The sequence below is a fragment of the Amphiura filiformis genome, chromosome 17 (assembly GCF_039555335.1).
Source record: "Amphiura filiformis chromosome 17, Afil_fr2py, whole genome shotgun sequence".
Taxonomy (NCBI): Eukaryota; Metazoa; Echinodermata; class Ophiuroidea; order Amphilepidida; family Amphiuridae; genus Amphiura; species Amphiura filiformis.
This window is the reverse complement of record NC_092644.1, coordinates 51,910,380-51,928,815: the sequence shown is the minus strand read 5'-3', so window position 1 is coordinate 51,928,815 and position 18,436 is coordinate 51,910,380. Positions and strand designations below refer to the sequence as shown.

General features: G+C 36.4%; 1 protein-coding gene across 1 annotated transcript in view; it reads left to right on the top strand.

Annotated features, from left to right (window-relative positions):
* The window catches only part of LOC140137279 (uncharacterized), a 64,269-nt gene that overhangs the window by 22,643 nt on the left and 23,190 nt on the right, over positions 1-18,436 (top strand). Inside the window, 14 exon segments of the mRNA XM_072158924.1 lie at positions 947-1,021; positions 2,002-2,139; positions 4,081-4,164; positions 5,545-5,733; positions 6,928-7,000; positions 7,003-7,022; positions 7,877-7,972; positions 8,217-8,312; positions 9,130-9,289; positions 13,673-13,775; positions 14,829-14,889; positions 15,849-15,956; positions 16,460-16,528; positions 17,810-18,116. Coding sequence (XP_072015025.1) covers positions 947-1,021; positions 2,002-2,139; positions 4,081-4,164; positions 5,545-5,733; positions 6,928-7,000; positions 7,003-7,022; positions 7,877-7,972; positions 8,217-8,312; positions 9,130-9,289; positions 13,673-13,775; positions 14,829-14,889; positions 15,849-15,956; positions 16,460-16,528; positions 17,810-18,116 — 1,579 coding nt within the window.

The following is an 18,436-nucleotide window of genomic DNA, read 5'->3' as shown; positions in this document are numbered from 1 at the left end:
GGTATTAAACAAATGGCAAGAGACATTGTAATTGTGCAAAGTCTGTTTGTCATTGTTTTCAGTAATTTAATTTTGTTGTTTTGGTAAATCATACAGCTCAACTTATCATACTTTTCCTACATTCGACCTTGAATGATTTTTGAGTTGACACAGTCATGAAAATAACTATAGATACTTGACAAGACCATTAGTAGCCCAGTTCTGAACCTTTTCATTGATCATTCATAACAATAGGTATCTGATGGATCAGTGAAGATAAGAAGGATTATAATATCCGTAACCTTGATATTATAGTACATCTCGAGGAAAAAGTGCAATGGACATGTTTTCATTTTATGAAAATTGAGTATTTAACCCAAAATGGAAAATGGAACAATTTATTGGAAATCTGTTTTAACAGATTTTTTTGACATCTTTTTCTGCACTGTATTATACCTAAATTAAGAAATTTGATAAATATTCAAAGAAAATATAGGTCATCCAAAAATTGTGATTTTTACACATTTTGCGGCAAAACAGGAAACATAAGCAAAAATATCAAAATCTGTCTAACAGTTTTATTCATCAAGTCATAACAAACGGCCTACATGCTTAATTTCTAATAAAATATTGAAATTGTGAAAAATATAGGTATTTATTGATTTTCATGTTTTTTCTTGCAAATATGCTAATAATATGCAAATTATGAAATTGCAAAATAAAGTTTCTACATAGCATACATCTTTCAAGTATGATGTTCAAAATGACAGACATCAAAAAGAGATTTGATGAAATGTAAAGGTGTAGTAACAATTTTGGCATGGAACGTCTGGTTAGGCAAAGTACGGTAAGTTGAGCTGTAAAGAAAATATTTTGCTATGACTACAAAAACTTTTTTTTGCCTTGGCAGACTGTGAAAGAATATAATGTGATAACATTTTGTTTTGCTTTTATTTTGCCATAATAGGATGAAAGTGATGGCAAGGAGTTGGTCATACAGAGCCTGAGGGATAGGTTGAAACAAAGAGACAAGGCTGTGGAAGTAAGCAAATTGATTTGCACATCTTTTTGTAAAGCTGAAAATGCATTCTTTCAAAATCTGCAATAAACAGAAAATGATCTAGAGCCGACTTTACTACCACTTCGTGGTGGATGATCACATATTATCTCTTAAAATCCTGATATCAACAAGCATACCGCAGTATGAATATTATAGTAATAAAATCATTAGGGATTCAATCATGTTTCACAGTTGTTCATCACTATTTAATAATGATGCGTCCGTGCCGTCTGCGTGGTTTACTTCGCGAGGACAGCTTTAGCTGCCCGAGCAGCTAAAGTAAACCACACAGACGCGCCGGACCACAGGTTCAGACTGATGAGGGTCAAGCAAACCACACAGACGCGCCGCTTGCGAGTTGTTAAACGGTGATGGACAACGGTGAAACATGATTGAATCCCTTTCAACAACGAAAACAAGCTAAAGATTGTCTAATTGACATGATTATTTCATTAGGAGTGTCAATTAGTCATTGCCACTCAACCTCCGATCTACAAGAACATCAGTGATTTCTCTGTTGATATCACTGATCAATGAAGCTACAAAATACAGGGATGCAAATTTTCCTGCTTTTGCAGGAATTCCTGCTTTCGTGAAGTTTAAATTCCTGCACTTTTCTTTATTTTTAGCCCGTTTTAGAGGCTTTTGGCCTAGATTCACACACTTTTCAGGCTTTTTCCTTCAGGTCAGCTTGCATCCCTGAAAACAAAACAGCAATGTTTAGCCGCTATCTCGCCAACATGAAAACCAAGTTTTAGACATGACGAATTTTACCCGCTCCTGCGTATACGCGCTTCCGTTAACTTGCGTTCGCATCATACGTGACTGGAAAGTGGATTCATCACCGTTTAACAACATTTGGCTCCTTTATTTATGCAATAGGAATGAACTGTTGCATTGTGATATACAAATATTGAGGATTGCATTTCATAAATTGCAACTTTGATTTTATATTTAATTAGGATGCTATAGATGAGAAATTCCAAGTAGCAGAAGCAAAAGATGGTGAGATCCGAAAGCTGCGAGTTGCCCTTCGAGAAAGAGATCGTGAACTTGAGAGGGCTAACAGTGAACTGCTTGGGGCTGAAGATAGGATCAATGTAAGTTACAGAATAGTTGTACAAGGTTTTATCTTTACTTGGTGTTGCTGGTGTACGTAAATGTTGGAAAAGACACCAACATGTGTGTTCAATTTGTGGACACATTGCAAGACATGTGCAGTATTTAAATCAATAACAAATGAAGAACCCCCCAACTACATGTAAAGGTGATATATTGGATAAGCTAAGAGGCCATCAGGAAAGTAATACAAAAAAGCAACAACTATAGTGGGAATTCCAATTGAATGAACGCAGCTTTTAATAGCGTGACGAACATTTGCGTACACTGTGCGATGTACGCCAGCGCAGCGACTGTGCGTGAGTAACGCTGAACCATGCCAACGCACTTTTCGTGATTGGTTAGCATTGTATCCAAGGTCGTATGCGTTAAGCGTAGTAGTTTGAAATACGCGATATACAATCGCGGTTGGATCGAGTACAGCTGTTGAAAGCTGCGTTCATTCAATTGGAATTCTTACTATAAACAAAGAGGGGCTTGTGCTGCAAACAAATAGGTGTTTTACTTGTTCTCTGGAATGTGCAGCTTTTGCATATGCTCCTTTTTACAAATATCAGAAGTTCACTTTTCACCATCCTTGTAGCACTTTCCAAGGGTATATTATTCAACAGTCTTTTCTACCTCAAGTATACACCAACAACAGTTATGTATATACATGTTGTTGCTCATTTGCAATGAACCATGAAAGCATTCATATTTGCATGTGGAAGAAGCTTGTTATTTGGTTTGCGCAAGCAGTCAATTATTTGGCCAATATGATGATTGGTTGTCCTTTACCAAATAACATAAAATTTGAAAACTGGAAGTCCATATCATATAAGATGGCATTTTTGCTGTCCAACCTGGATGTTACAGACACAAGGACTAGCTTTTATTGTCTTCTCCATCAAGATAGCGATGCAGTTTGCAAATTCTTCTGATTCCAAAAGAGGAAATCGGCAGATGGCATTGATATGACTTGATGCAAATGTTGATTTGACATTATTCACTGGCGTTTTTCACGTTAGAATATGAACGTTGCTAGGTCAACTGGTTCACGCTTTCTTTGTTACGAACTACTGATCGAAATGATCACAACACAAAGCCTGTGGCATATCATAATTCGGAACAGGTGTATGAGCCCATTCTTGGACCAGAAACCAATGGTTATTATATACTTCATTAATATATTCTTGTTCATTGATTGGTTAAAAGTGGATCACATGACCAAAAATAGTTCTACCATCAGTACTCCTATCCGTAAATAGTACCTCTAAGCCGTAAATAGTATTTTCAATGTCCCGGATGAGCCGTAAATAGTACCTCCAAGCCGTAAATAGTACTTTTGACCATGCCTTCCGCGTGCGCCATTCGATTCGATGACGGAACGGTTCACGCACGCCTAAACTGCCATAGCGTGATTTCGCTGCTGTAATTGGTTAGCCCGATTTTAGCCTATTCGATTTTTTGAAGGGCAAAATATAGGTTGTGCTTAAATTGGTCGTGCTGTTCACTCAGGATAGAAGCTGGAGAGTCCAAACGCGTCAAATAATTTTCTTTTAACCAATCAATAAACAAAGAATATATTAATGAAGTATATAAAACAAATATATACTGCCTTTATTCGAAGTTCTGGTTAAAACTATGGTCCCTCGTTGAGATCAATTAATACTATTTTCCTTCGTGGCTGCGCCCCTCACGAAAATAGTACTATTGATCTCACCTCGGGCCCATAGTTTTAACAAGAACCTCTCATGGCAGTATATATTTGTATACTAACATGCACTATGAAAGCAACTATCCAGGGAGCTTTTTACTTTTCATTGTGCACAGAGTACAATACATCAAATAAATGTTAAATGAACAAACTTTGCAATTGAAAAGAATTCTAATTGAGGTATAAATTTATTATTAGTATTTATTTATATCTCTTTAACCTGCAGTCCTTGGAAGATGAGATACAAGAGAAGGATGCCAAGAACAGACAGCTGAGGGATGCAAACAAGGCTCAAACTAAAGGCAAAAAGGTTTGTAGGATTGAATGCAAAGAACTATAGAGTGTATGCAATAAACTAACCGGAATGGTATAACAATTGAAATGGCAGCCATGTTGGAGGAGAGTTCTACGATGGCTATAGATGACAGAGAACCAGGTCTCTAGATCGATTTCAGAACCATTTATACTTGCCTGTTTTATTGTATTATCATGTGAATTGCCCAGTGGTACCTTATGGAGAACAGAATTTTATCTAAATGATGATGACTCTAGTCATGAGTGATGTGGTATTGAATACCCTCTATACACCTCAAGTTCAGTGACGTGGTGCACATTTCGCTGGCCAGGGTATTGAATTGCGAGCATAAAGTTTAATCGCGTACACTTACGTGTATCGTTATGAATTCGGCAGACGGCCGAATCCGGATTTGGATTTTGGTAAATTCATTTTACGCATGCATTACTTTTGAATTAGAGAGCAAGGGATCAGTGCTGTACATAATAGACATGATAGAGGGCAGCATATCAATTTTAAACGGAGATTAGATGATTACAGCATAATAAGTAATCAGAAGAGGGCGGCATACAGGGTTAGCTAACGGTGCATCGCAGTACGGTCAACAACAAATCCGGATTCGGCTGTCAGCCGAATTCGGCCGTCAGCCGAATTCATAACGATATATTCAGGCCAAGAATGAAAAAGGTTTGTCTCTCGCTTGAATAGGTATTCTTTTTTGAAGTTGTCAGAAAAAATTAAAAGCAAAAATTGCAGCTAAGCAGCAATTATTTCAACCAGGGCTGTGACACTCGTATTCAATCCCTGTATAAAAAGTGAAGTCACTTTACGGCAGTTTGATTGACAGTTGCTAAGGAGTTTGGTACACTAGTAACGCCATAGTAACTCTTGGCCTAAAATTTACGTACATGTGCACGACAACGTTCTGCGTACTACTTCAATAGTGAAACAGACTTATCCCGCAGATTGATTGACAGTTGCTAGGGAGTTTGGTACACCAAATTTTTCCAAGATGGCGCACATCGAGTGCCATTAATTCGGACCCTTTCCGGCAAAAATACAGCTTATTTAGCCAAAGTCGACATTGGGGCATCGGTTATAATATTTTATTAGGATATTGAGCTAACTCCTCAGCTACTTGGTTTTTCACAATATGATAGTAATGGAAAGACACGGCCAATTTGTCGTTTTTCGCAATTAAATTTTTTTGAAATGATGACGTAAGCATGCATCACATCTTCCACAGGTCAACCTCTCACACAGCGCAAACGTGTGGCTTATGCTATAGTATATTATTACTCGAGAATCCTTGTTTCAACCTGCACATGTTTTGTTATGTGGGAACTGGTCACATTTGTAGCTACAAACCATACAATTTTATTCATTTAATTACAGGAAGCTGAGGATGGTCACCAACAGGCTTTAAAGGACAAAGACGCCCTCATTGGTAAACTACAAAATGCGCTTGCAGACAAGGACCAAACCATTGAGGACCTTCAGGGTTCATATGGTGGTGGCAAAAATAGGGATGATCTGGTACAACAACTCAATGAGAGAATTATACAGAAAGATAAGCTTATTCAGGTATGTTATACAGGTGTTGTGCTGCTTTCTCATACCATGTGGAATACAATATGGGCATATAAAAACTCAACAAGAGGACTAACTAAATACATGCTGTAGTCTTTGAATTCAGATAAATACTGACATCTTTTTTTAAATGAAAATGATACCATTTTGATGGATCAAACATACCTCAATACTAATATCCTCTTTAGTCAGGCCTGACTTAAAATTCAATCAGTTTGTCTACAAGCAATCAAACTCAGTCTAAATCAATGTTTCGTTTCAGTAACTGCATTATGGTTTTTGGCAATCTTGTTTCCCTATCCTCTTTAGTAATCAACAATTAGATAAACCAAAGAAATGAAATTAGGAGAAACATTTTAACCTGTACAAAATCTGAATTTTATGACTGTTATTGTATGAAAACTTGCAAAATACGGGTTAGTCTCCCTTTTATGCAAGCCCTGATCAATTATTGTTATTCCCAGTTTGGGTTAAACATATATGGGTCAGTCTGTAGTACTATTGCAATATTGTATGTGTGTGTGAACAATTAGGTATGTTTCATGTAGCAAATGTAATGACAAACATAGTTATGAACATTTTATCAAAATAATTAACAATGTTTCCATTATTGTTTATTCCTGTTTGTCTTCGATCTCTATTTATCATGACCAGGATTATGATAAAAGAGATCTGTAACAAACTAAATATTTTGTTTTTGACCATAATGACCAGCCATGATTCCGTTGCAGGATTTGATCCTGTTGGCTTTCCATACCTTTTCAATTTTGAATCAAGTTTTTTACACCTTTTATATTGCTCTCCTTTTGTTCTCTATTGCCAAACCTGCAATTTAGTACCCCCAATTGGGCAACTTTTGAAGATATTCCTGCAACTTTTGACCATTTACTGTCCCGTAAAAAACCAATGGTAAAGAAAAAAATTAGATGACTTGTCAACAGTGGCACTTGCTACTTCTGGTAGTTTCCTGCTCCATAGATACCAATAATTATTTAGAAAATTGGGGGACTTTGATAATTTGACTTGTGTGATTCTGCTTAAAAATTTGTGGCAACACTGTTCTTCATTCCCAGCAGGCACTACTGTAGCATCTTTACATTGATTTCACATGTAATTGTGCTATTATATGATGTGTAGAAATTAGATACACAACTTTATAAATCATAGATATTTTGAAATTTTTTGCAGGAAATATTGGCAGAAAGGGACCAAATGGCAAAGGCTAGTGAGAAGGAAGTGCATGATTTACTGGGTACAATTAGGGGAAAGATGAACAAATCAAGGTAAGCTTACTGCTGGGGCTACATCCAAGTAAGTTTGACCACTGTGACTATAGCCACTGTTCTAATAGGCTAACCCTAAATATTAGCCCTAATCTAAGTCTTAATCGACTGTCCCAGCATGATCATATTTTTTTCTGCTCCAATTATAAAGTGACCAAACCAGAATTTTCCTCAACCCAGCAATATGCCTGAGATCCCCTACACCTTTTAGACTAAACTGGCATCAAGTCCGGCACGACAAGTTGATTTGGTGCGGGATGAGGATGTGATATATTTTGTGTTGGACTTACCTGTACATGGTGTGAAAGTTAAACTGTAGACTTGCACCACCTCATTAATTTCACTGGACCTTTGGATGTATTATAAATAACATTTTATTCCAAAAATCAACATAAAAGGGCTGTAGTGTTAGTTCTCATGCTTCTCTGTTAAACATATGGCTAATCCTACCCAGGCCAGTATGCATAAGGTGTCACTGGAGTTGTAACAGATAATAGTCCCCAATTAAATTTTTTAATAAATCATATCAACTGCTTCAATATTGTAGATTTACTGGAATGTTTATCCATATCTAGACTGAATTTGTAATTTTCTATTCTACTTACAAAGTAGTAACTGCCATGGTGTCTATTCTGCTTCCACATAGCAGGTATAAAATAAACACTGACAAATTACATGGCTGATGATGTCATCATAATAGGGAGAATATATCTCCTCCCTTCCATTGGTGTATGGCTGTTATATTATGATTGGGCAACAGGAAATATGACTCCAATTGGAGTGTTATATATTTTGAACAATACAAACTGAATTCAGAGCAATATATTTTTCCCATTTGGTTCTTATTTTCACAGGATTTACATGACAGGCATAACAAAATGATGGCTAGCAAAAATGACATGCTAAAGGAGATGCAGAAGCAACTGGATGACAAAGAATATGAAATTCAGGTGAATTATAAGATATTTACTATCAATTACAGGGTGCTTGGGGTGCTATGTGATGTTTTACACAAATAGGATTTTATGAATCTCGGTCATCATGCCTCTTGGGCACGTCCCAAATTCTCTTTGCTGTTTAGAATATGAATAAAGGTTTATTTCCTAAGTATGTTTCCAAAATCTGTTAATGCACTGTGGAAAAATGTTAGGTTGCTAAGAATATCTTGTACATGAATTGCATGTTTATTTGCAGGGTGCTGAGGATACACTGGCAACAACTGAACAAGAACAAGGAGCACTTCTTAACAAGATGAGGAATGCTTTGGCTGAAAAAGACAAAACTATTGAGGTATGTATGGTTGATGCAAGTCATATACAGACCATATGTCATAAACATTACAAACATAATAAAACGTGTTTACCATTTTAAAGATGATTGACAAATGAAGTCGCAGACAAATCAATTCATACCATCTAAAAGCATTTCTAGCAGAGTTCAAACATTGCAGTTGGTAATATTTGTGCCGTCTCCAAGAATAGCCCATATGCACATTTTTGGTTATTTGATTTTACATTATTATTCAGACTACCACTATGAAATTGCAGTGAAAGTAAATGATACACACTTTCAATTTTGTTATAGTCTGTGCAATATTTTGCAGGATTTTTCTCTGTGAAGGAATGTCTTTCACAAATTTAATTGCACATGAACCTTGCCATTAGGATGATGTTTAGGTTCAATTGGTCAGTCAATTTCTACATGTTGTCTTTTCCTAGTTGGCTTTCCCAAGTGATTCCCGGTATTGTTTTGGCTCCACTTAGCACCCCGGTACCACTATGGAGGTTGCCATTATATATGCTGAAGAAGCGTCTATTTATGTTGACAAGCCACCTGTGTCAGGGATTGAGTTTTAAGGTTCGCGAGTGCAATCGCACATCATCGCACACCTTAATTCGCATGTCCAAGTGCAATTTATAGCACACCTCAATTCCTGAACTTCTTACCAAGTACAATTTAATCGCACACCTGACAGCCAGCCTAAACATTTCCAAAAGTGTGATTCATTAATCTCATTAATTGAGACAGTTTCATTATTTTCTTGTTAAAAATCAACAGATATCTTTACATTGTTTCTTAAGTTACTTTCTCTTTTCTTGTGAAATAGAAATTACTTGCCAGTAATCAAGAAAAAGATCGCCTGTTTTGGGAACTTCAAAAAGCCGCAGAGAAATCGCCACCACATTCTCCAGAACTGCTTAGTGCAGAGAGGATGAAATTAACAGCAGAATTGGCACAAGCCAAAAGACGACTGGCAGAAAAACAAGGTGAGACAAAAAGATTGTTTTGCAGGTGCAAGTGGTTATCACTGAAAGGCCATCAACATTCTAATGGGATCCTTTATGTGCGTTTGTAATCATGCTCAAACATGGATGTTTTTATTGTTATGACTTTTAATTGGGGAATTAGTCATGGGAAGGAAGAGCGAGGTACCAGATTTGGAGACCCAAGGACTTAGGGAATGACCGGAAACGGGAATGATTATCACGAAATGATTAACAAGATGAAACAGAAATTACGTATCATAGAATTTATTAGGAAATTACATTATCAGATAAACTGATCAAAATAATACCGTAGAAACCCGTCTATAAGGAATAGAAGCGACTGTGATGATAGCATATTTCACGCTAGCGCCCTCCACAATATTATATCATTATGGAATTTGAGCAAATCATTTACCGACACAAGCAGGTATACAATGTATTATTTTATCTTTATTTCGCATCTCACGAGCATAGCTCACTTGGCAAGGCATAAGACTTTGGTTCTTTAGATCGGAAGATGGTGAGTTCGAGCCTCATCACGGTCACACAAACTTTTATAAACAAAATATTGTTCAAACTTTTCATTTATATTTTCTTGCATTTTCTAAAGACTCCTTTCGTGATCATTTTTTTTTTCATATTTAGTTTAATTTATTCTATTGTTTTTCTTTTATTGTTTCTTTTCTTTGTCTTTTTTTCTTGTTTAATTTTATTTTTCTTTATTTTTCTTTGATTCATATAATATTGGCAGGATAAGGAGAGGAGGAACTAAAGACCCATTCAGTGATTTGCTCATCCGGACGATCGTAAAATCATCAAAATTCACCTTTGTCATTGTCATAGATGTGGTAACATAGCCTGCTAGTGGTTCAGCAGAAAACCGTGTGACACATAATATACATTTGGCTACATTTTATTATAAGATAAATACGAATTTATTAAACATGGTAACAAATATTCTCTAGCAGATCGGTTATACGATGGAACTGGTAGGCATAGGCCTATTATAAATTCGGGATATTAAATATCTTCCTGACGAGACAGATCTGCGCATGTGGTCAAAGACGATTCCTTACTAGCCACAGACCGTCCGCTGGAATTAGTTGAACATGAACCATTCGCTATGGCTGCACACCACTCCACGCCATACATAAATTCTGCCAGTCACATTTCCCCAATATGAAATTTTTTAAAAGTAAAATTTCAATTTTAATTTTAATTCATTAAAGTTTGGCGGAGGCGGCGTTCGAACTCACGGCGGCGGACTGCTTTGGAAACACTATAAACCCATCAGCGCCTTAGACCACTCGGCTACTTGTCTTGTTGGAATTCATTTGGAACTTATTCAAGATATAATCGCAACTTCAACATAGGCCTACCACGTGACAAGCAAAGGCAGAAAACGTACCATATTTTGGAATTATATTTCAAATAAAAACATTTATGTGTATTATTAGCGCTCAATTGTTGTTAACTGCGTATTTTATACAAAAAAAATCAACGATAAGCATGATAACTGGGCGTCTATATGGACAATACATTATATCGATTTTGACACGTGCTTGTGTCTCAGTACATTTCCATGGTCAGTAAAATACTATAGAGAAAAACCTACCATTTTTCTTGTATACACGTTCGATGTTTTTATCAATTACATAAAAAATCCATTTTAGACCCCAAATGTTTCTTCGGAAATAAAAGATTAGAATACCATAAAAAGCGAAACAGTAATCTTTTGCGGGTCTAATGTTATTTATACATAGATTTTTAACGTTTTTTCTATCCTTATTCTTGCTCAATTAAAAAAATATTTTGGCGTATATAAAATTTAAATAAAATTCTCTGCTTCATAAACGACCTCAAATATGCCACAATTGGGTATCACGAATAGTTATATATGATGTGCAGTTAATATTCATATTTTCTTTTATACAGAGGATGCTTCAGTTTTGACAGGAAAAATATTTTCTTGAAAACCCTCTCACTCGGTTATTTCAAAACAGTAACCACGCTTCCCTAGAATGTGCAATAATTTAGCATTAAAATTTTTCTTATTCTAACAGCAAGCGTTTCTAGAATGAATTATGGCGAAATGTGGTGTACTATGGCTGTTGGTCGGACCTCTCATCTCTCCACATCGATTGTGACCTATAATCCCGACATTGCCCTTATGAACTCACATCCTCCTGTTTTATTTCAATACGCTGGCGAAGTTATTAATAATCGGATTAACTACCATAGCAATAGGTGAAAACAATTTTTGAATATACCGCGTTATACACTGATACGTTCAGGCGGTACCTCTTCATTGAACCATATCATGCTGCACCTGTAAGATCTTTGAAAAGACCAGTATTGTATTCAATCTATGATTGCAGACATACACAGTACAGGTGATGAGTGTAACCTGCTTGTAGCGCAGCGCGATATGTTCAAAATTGTTTTCACCTATTGCTATGGTAATTAATCCGATTAATTACGCAACTTCACCAGCGTATAATGGCTTAATAAATTCTGACCATCACTTGGCTTGTTGGATTCGTCTATACTACAATTAAGCTGTCGGTGACGTAATAATCGCAATAACTACCATCAAGCAGATTGCACTAATCACCCGCGTATGTCACCAAACATAGATTGAATACCACTCTTTTCATAAATACTAATCTTACATGGCGAGTGATTAGCATTTCTTTGACAACTATGGTTTAATGCATAGGTGCCACGTGAACGATGAAGTGCAGGGCTATATATTCTCAAATTGTATTCATCAATTGCTATGGTAGTTAATCCTATTAATTACGTCACATCGACAGCGAATAGCCTATAGTATGGGTTCAAGTGGAACAAAAAATAGTGTATGTCCATTGCTAGCTATGGTAATTAATCATGTTAGTGTTTACATCACTACTTCGGTGAAGACAAGAGAAGTGTGCCTTCTCTACCAACGCCTGTGATATAACAGGTGCAAGCGAAACAAAATTGAATGACCAGAATAGTTTCCTTTGTCAGATGAATTGATTGAAGTTTTTGAAGACACTCTATTCTTGATGGGACAATAGATTCAAATATGGAATAATTATTATTCCTCATCTATTTTTTATTATTGAAAACACTGCAATTGTGGCAACAGAACAATATTTATTTTGATTTCATTTCAAGTAGAAACAAAATCGAACTTAAGCCAAAAACGCACCCTACCTACCATTCCTCAAGAATTGGGATGGCACAAAGGTGCAACATAGGTTTTATTGCAAAGACGAGGACAGACAAGTAGTTACAACACATCTGTCTAACCGTGGGTTTCGCTATTATTTAGAATAAATGCTTTTACTAGTTTCTATAAAACCAAAAAATTACTAAAAAAAACTATAAAAAAACTATAAAAAAAAAAAATAAATAAATAAAAAAAAAAAAACTAAAATTAAAAGTAGAAAGGTAGATTTGAAGAAAGATAAAAAGAACATGTCAAAAGTTAAAATTAAACGAGAATGAAAAAAGCGGAACCGGTGCCCGGACCATGCTCTCTTCAGCATGTCTTCAGTTCCAAAGTCTGACGCTCTATCAATTGAGCTATACGATCCTGATATACTGAAACAGTCGTTATTATGTCAATACAATTGATTGGTGTTACAACATACTTAGATGGAATGCATAGCCACCCAGTGCCAGTATATATTTGCTCAAACTCCAAATACAACAAGCAACCAATTTTATTGAGGGCGTTTCTTAGGTATATCCTTGTAGACGGGGTTTTACGGTATGTATGTATGAATTAATATAAAATCTTACCAGAGTTACATCACATAAGTAGTATAATTTAATATGAATCACGTGCAAGACATGATGACATTAAAATCGTCATCATGTTACCAGTCTAACTATCCATCATGATCAAAGTTGAGTAGACCTGCATCAGTCGCAAGGTTAGCAAGGAGTGACGAATTTATTAACGGAGAAACAAATCCTTGCTTCACTCAGTGCAATTGATGCACGGAATCGGATATAAAAACGTTCACTTGATGAATAGTTATCATAGCTTTCTGCACTATGATCAATAATCAATTATTGACTGAATTATCGTCACAACATTATAAACCCACAACCATCCTCAATTCCTTAGTGTGTGCAATGGGCTGCAAATAACCTAAAATGTATTTGATAATGTTACCCCTATTGTGTATTCTGTTCATTTTTGCAGTGGTTATGCATGATAACCTCACATTTCATTATGCTTAGTGTTCCTATGTGGCATACCATTGTTTTACATGAATAAATATACATACATTTAATTAATTGGACATACTCAAGTGCAGAGGATGGTAAAAGGCTAAAAGCACATTCATGTAAACTCATGTCATTTTTTTTCTTTCGTTGTTAAAGCTTTAATAGATGAGCTGAGTTCGTTGAACCATCCACAGACAGATGACACAGAATCGTTGAAAAGTGAAGTGGACAATAAGAATAGATTACTAGCTAAAGCAAAGTAAGTTGGTTGCTAACCTATTCCCACAAACCTAAGAACATTTTGATTCAGCTTTAAAATTATACCATAATTCGTCATTGGGCAGGAAAACCTACTATGTACTTGTGGCCCTTGAACATGTTCAAAACAAAACTGCCAAGAGGTTGCATATGAGGTTTTGCTGTAAACATGTTCAGGGGCTAAAGACACAGAGGTTTTTCCTACCCAAGGATGGTTTGATTTTGTACCATGAAAAATTCTTTTGAAGATAAGGTCTGAAACTAAATGAGTGATATTTTATATTACTAAACAGTACAAAATGGGGATTAACAGAAGACAATAGGCAACTTTATCCCTCTCTTCTCTTAGTAGACCTTTTCAGCAAATAATGGGAAATATTTGAAAATTAGCTCAAAAAGATGTTGTGTACAGTGAACAGAAACCCCACAACCATTCACACTAGTGACAGCGCGTTCGAGGAATGTGTGGCATGGTGTGATTGTTCACACCAATCAATCATGTACCACATTGCTCTTGCTCTTTAAATCAAATTGATGAAGCACTTTGTGAATGTGGTGTCCACTGCATGGTCAAATACCTGTTCAAATTGCCAGAAATTGCTTGCTTGAATATTTTAATAGTTGTATATGATCAGTGTGTTTTAAGTCCTTCTGAAAAGGCCAATACATTGTGCGTACAAAAGTATGGGTAATGTTACGTCAATATCAGAACTTTGCCAAATGTTGGTGTTATGTATCTTTAAAGGCTTTTCTATCATATTTCCAAAATCTTCCACGGGGGAGTATGGAATTCAAATGGAATTAGCATATTAATCAACTCTTAATTCATACACCCCCAGTGGAAGATATTTCTAACATCTTCCACTGGGTTAGTATGATTTTAAATGGAATAGATCATTGTTGTTGCTTTTGTTGCTATAGCTGACCTTACTGACCACTTTGAATTTGGGGTCACCCATATGCTTCTTATTTCTTCACAGTCTTATGAAATCCCTGATCATGGCTATGAGTACTATAGCTATATACTGAGGTATCTTATTCTGCTTCCTTGCAGGTCTACCATTGATGCAATGCAAAGAGATCAAAAGGCTGAGAAACAGTTGAGGATGGACATGGTATGTTATATTGGTGTGTCTGATCTACTCGTTACAGCGTTTGCGTTTTTTTCATAGCCTGCCACTAATAGGCTGGGAAATAGACAGATTAGATTTTAGATGGTTTCCTTTTAGACCATCAATACATTATCTATGAACTTGTTTTTGTTTGTCTGTTTGTTTGTGTGTTTGTTTTCCCATGTCTTCTTTGTGTGTGTGCTACTCATTTCTGGAATAGCCCATTTAGTGTTATTAAAGTGTCACAAAAACTGGACCGATTTGACATCCACTAAAAAATTAGAAATTGTGGTGTTTTTTTTGGTTTTTTTGTTTGTTTTATTTTGTCACCATAATGTCTGGGCATAACATTAAGTATGAAAGTAATATAGTGTCATATGTGTTCTTAGTATGGATATGTAAAACCCATGTAGTTACTGCCTCAAAGCTGTCATATATGTGCATTAAAATGTACATCATGCTTTGCAGTAAACTTTGTTTCACATACATGATATATAATAGTTACAGCTATGGCAAAAAATAGTACCAGAGAAGTATCAATATAACTAGTTACCCTTACCTTTCCCAATAAAAAAATTACACATTATTATATCAATAATTGCTGTTTTGATCCACTAAAAGAGTAAGTGTAATTAGTTATGGTAGTTTGAAAAGTGTGGCAGGAAAATCTAGTTTTTGAACTTTTTTTTTCAATAATGGGTAATTTTTTTCCAAATTCTTTTTACCATATCCTTTCAAAAACTATCAACTTTGGTATACTTGACTTTGTGGTGGAAATAAAGTTAATATTTTTGTCCTGCCCAACATGATCCTATGGGCACCCTTTAAAGTATGAAGCAACTGGCAAAGTTAACTTACAGAATTTTACACAAGAGATATCATGCGATGTCAACTTCTCTTTCATTTATACTTGTGGTGTCTCAAACAAACCTGCAAATACATTGTGTGTTCTTCTATTTCAGGCTAAACTAAGGAGGCAGAATATTGAGCTACAAAGTGAGCTACAAGCCAAACAGGACCATATTGATGCACTAATACATGCAGGCAAAGTCAAAGATAACATCGTACAGGTATGGTATAACAAGTGTAGCACAGAATCTACACAAATCAAATTGAAGATCTTCAAATATCTTGGCTGTTTTGCATGATTGTTTACTGTTACCAGGACATTTTTGTAAAGATTTTATTTTTCAGAGCAGCAAATTGATTTGACATTGTCTTTTTGGGTGTTGTTTTTAAATAAACATTTTCTGGTGAAGTAGTTTTCTGAAACTTGATCAAATCTGTTTGTTTAAAGGGAATAAAATAAAGAAGTATATAGGAAATACCGTGAAAATAAAAGAATGAAACCAAACCGGGTTTTAAGCTTTGATGTGATATCTTTCATTGGGCAGGAAATAAATGTAATCATCCCTATTTCAAAAAACATTGATTTTCTCTAAACTATACAAAATGGATTTAATCCCTTTTTTAATCAAAATCTTCATTTGATGTGAGCTATAGAACAAAAGAACTAATCGTTTTATTATTGGAATAATTAAATATTATGATGTGCTTTTGTGGTATTTTTTAGGAGCTGAGACTACAAGACACTGGTATACCAGTACGTAATGGAGCAGTAGGAGGAGATTCTAATAACCAGGTATGTGTGAAGATCACTAAACTCTTGGTGAGCATCATCTGTTCACCAGAATAGCTTGAAAATTAACGTAATGTCAGAAAGTTATTTTACAAAGTTCAGGCATGTTAAGAGAAAGGTTGTAAAGGATAGGACATGAGGTCCATTAGCTGGTCCCAACACATGCACAAGATTTTGTAATATTTCTCAGTGTATACTTGCCTTCAATGATATTTATGTGTTTGGTGTTGCATGTTTCCAGGGAATTGCTAGTATTTCATCATCTACTGTTGGAGATGCGGTTTTAATCTGCCAAAATTCTGATCATATTTCAACATCAGTTTCAGGTGCGGGGGACTAAACCACGGAGGACAGCAATCAATTCTTGTGTATTTATAAGATTATAATGCTTTAGCGGCATGACTGCAACCTCTGTGCCCATCCATTGGGTGCAGCTTCTAAAATCAGAAGTATTCAAAGCACTGCCAATGGCATACACACACACATGTTGATACACACATAGATGTGCGTACGTGTTTGCCGACAAACGAGGACACACACAAGATTTTTCACCCTAAACTGTGGACCTACTTCCAACCGAGGACTGTCCTCGGTCTCAAACTGCTGCAAAAGACCTCAAATGCCTGCTAGATGCTTTAAACACTATTTGCCTGAAACTGAGGACCACACGTGTAAAAACTACTGTCCGCAGGGTGATGGCTAAAATTCCGTTTCGTATTATACACAAAAAAAATCTGCCATTTTAGTCCACGGTTAGGCGATGAAAACATCATACACACGTCCTTGGTTAGATAGCAAAACACAATGTCCACGTTTGGAGGCAAACACAGACAGATGTGTGTGCGTACGTGTTTGCCGACAAACGTGGACACACACAAGATTTTTCACCCTAAACTGTGGACCTACTTCCAACCGAGGACTGTCCTCGGTCTCAAACTGCTGCAAAAGACCTCAAATGCATGCTAGATGCTTTTTAAAAACGCTATTTGCCTGAAACCGAGGACCACACGTGTAAAAACTACCGTCCGCAGGGTGATGACTAAAATTCCGTTTTGTATTATACACAAAAAAAATCCGCCATTTTAGTCCACGGTTAGGCAATGAAAACATCATACACACGTCCTCGGTTAGATAGCAAAACACAATGTCCACGTTTGGAGGCAAACACAGACAGGGGTGTGTGTGAAACAGCAGCCTCTACGGGTTGAAGTTACTGACTCACCATCAGTACAATATTTGAGTGCACTGGACTTGATAAGTCTCACATTTTGTCGATTCATATAGTTACAGCAGGCTCTAGTGGATCATTTAGCTGAACTAGGTAACCTCAGTGATGCCTTGAAAGCAGAAAGACAACTCTATGTAAACATCACCCAGAGTAGCCAACCACCACCAGCAGCACCACCACCACCTGCAACAGGAGGAAGTCCTAACCATGGACATACCATGGAGCCATCACATGCACTGGATATAGAGTTATCAGCTGTGCAGGCATTGAGGAAACAACTGGAGGAAGGGATCAAAAGGAACAAAGAAATTAGGAATAACCTGCTGAAGCAACAGCCAAATACAACTAGTGCTGTAAATGAAGGTTAGTGACAATTTATATTTTAGTGTTGACTCTTAAGAACCTACAATGTTGCCTCTTATATGTATTTGACATCTGAAATCCAAACCTCCTATGTTAACAGTATAGAGGCCGTCAGCCTTTTGCCATCTTGTGGGTACAAATGATACGCGTGTTCATGCGCCAGGCACTGCGCGCAGGGCGCAGCTTGCCACGCAGCTCTTTTCACGCATCGGCGCAGTGATTTTGCTGTTCACGCATGGAGATTGAACGATCATCGCAGCGTGTACCCACAAGATGGCGGCATATGACGTCACGCTGACGGCCTCTATACCCAATTTCAA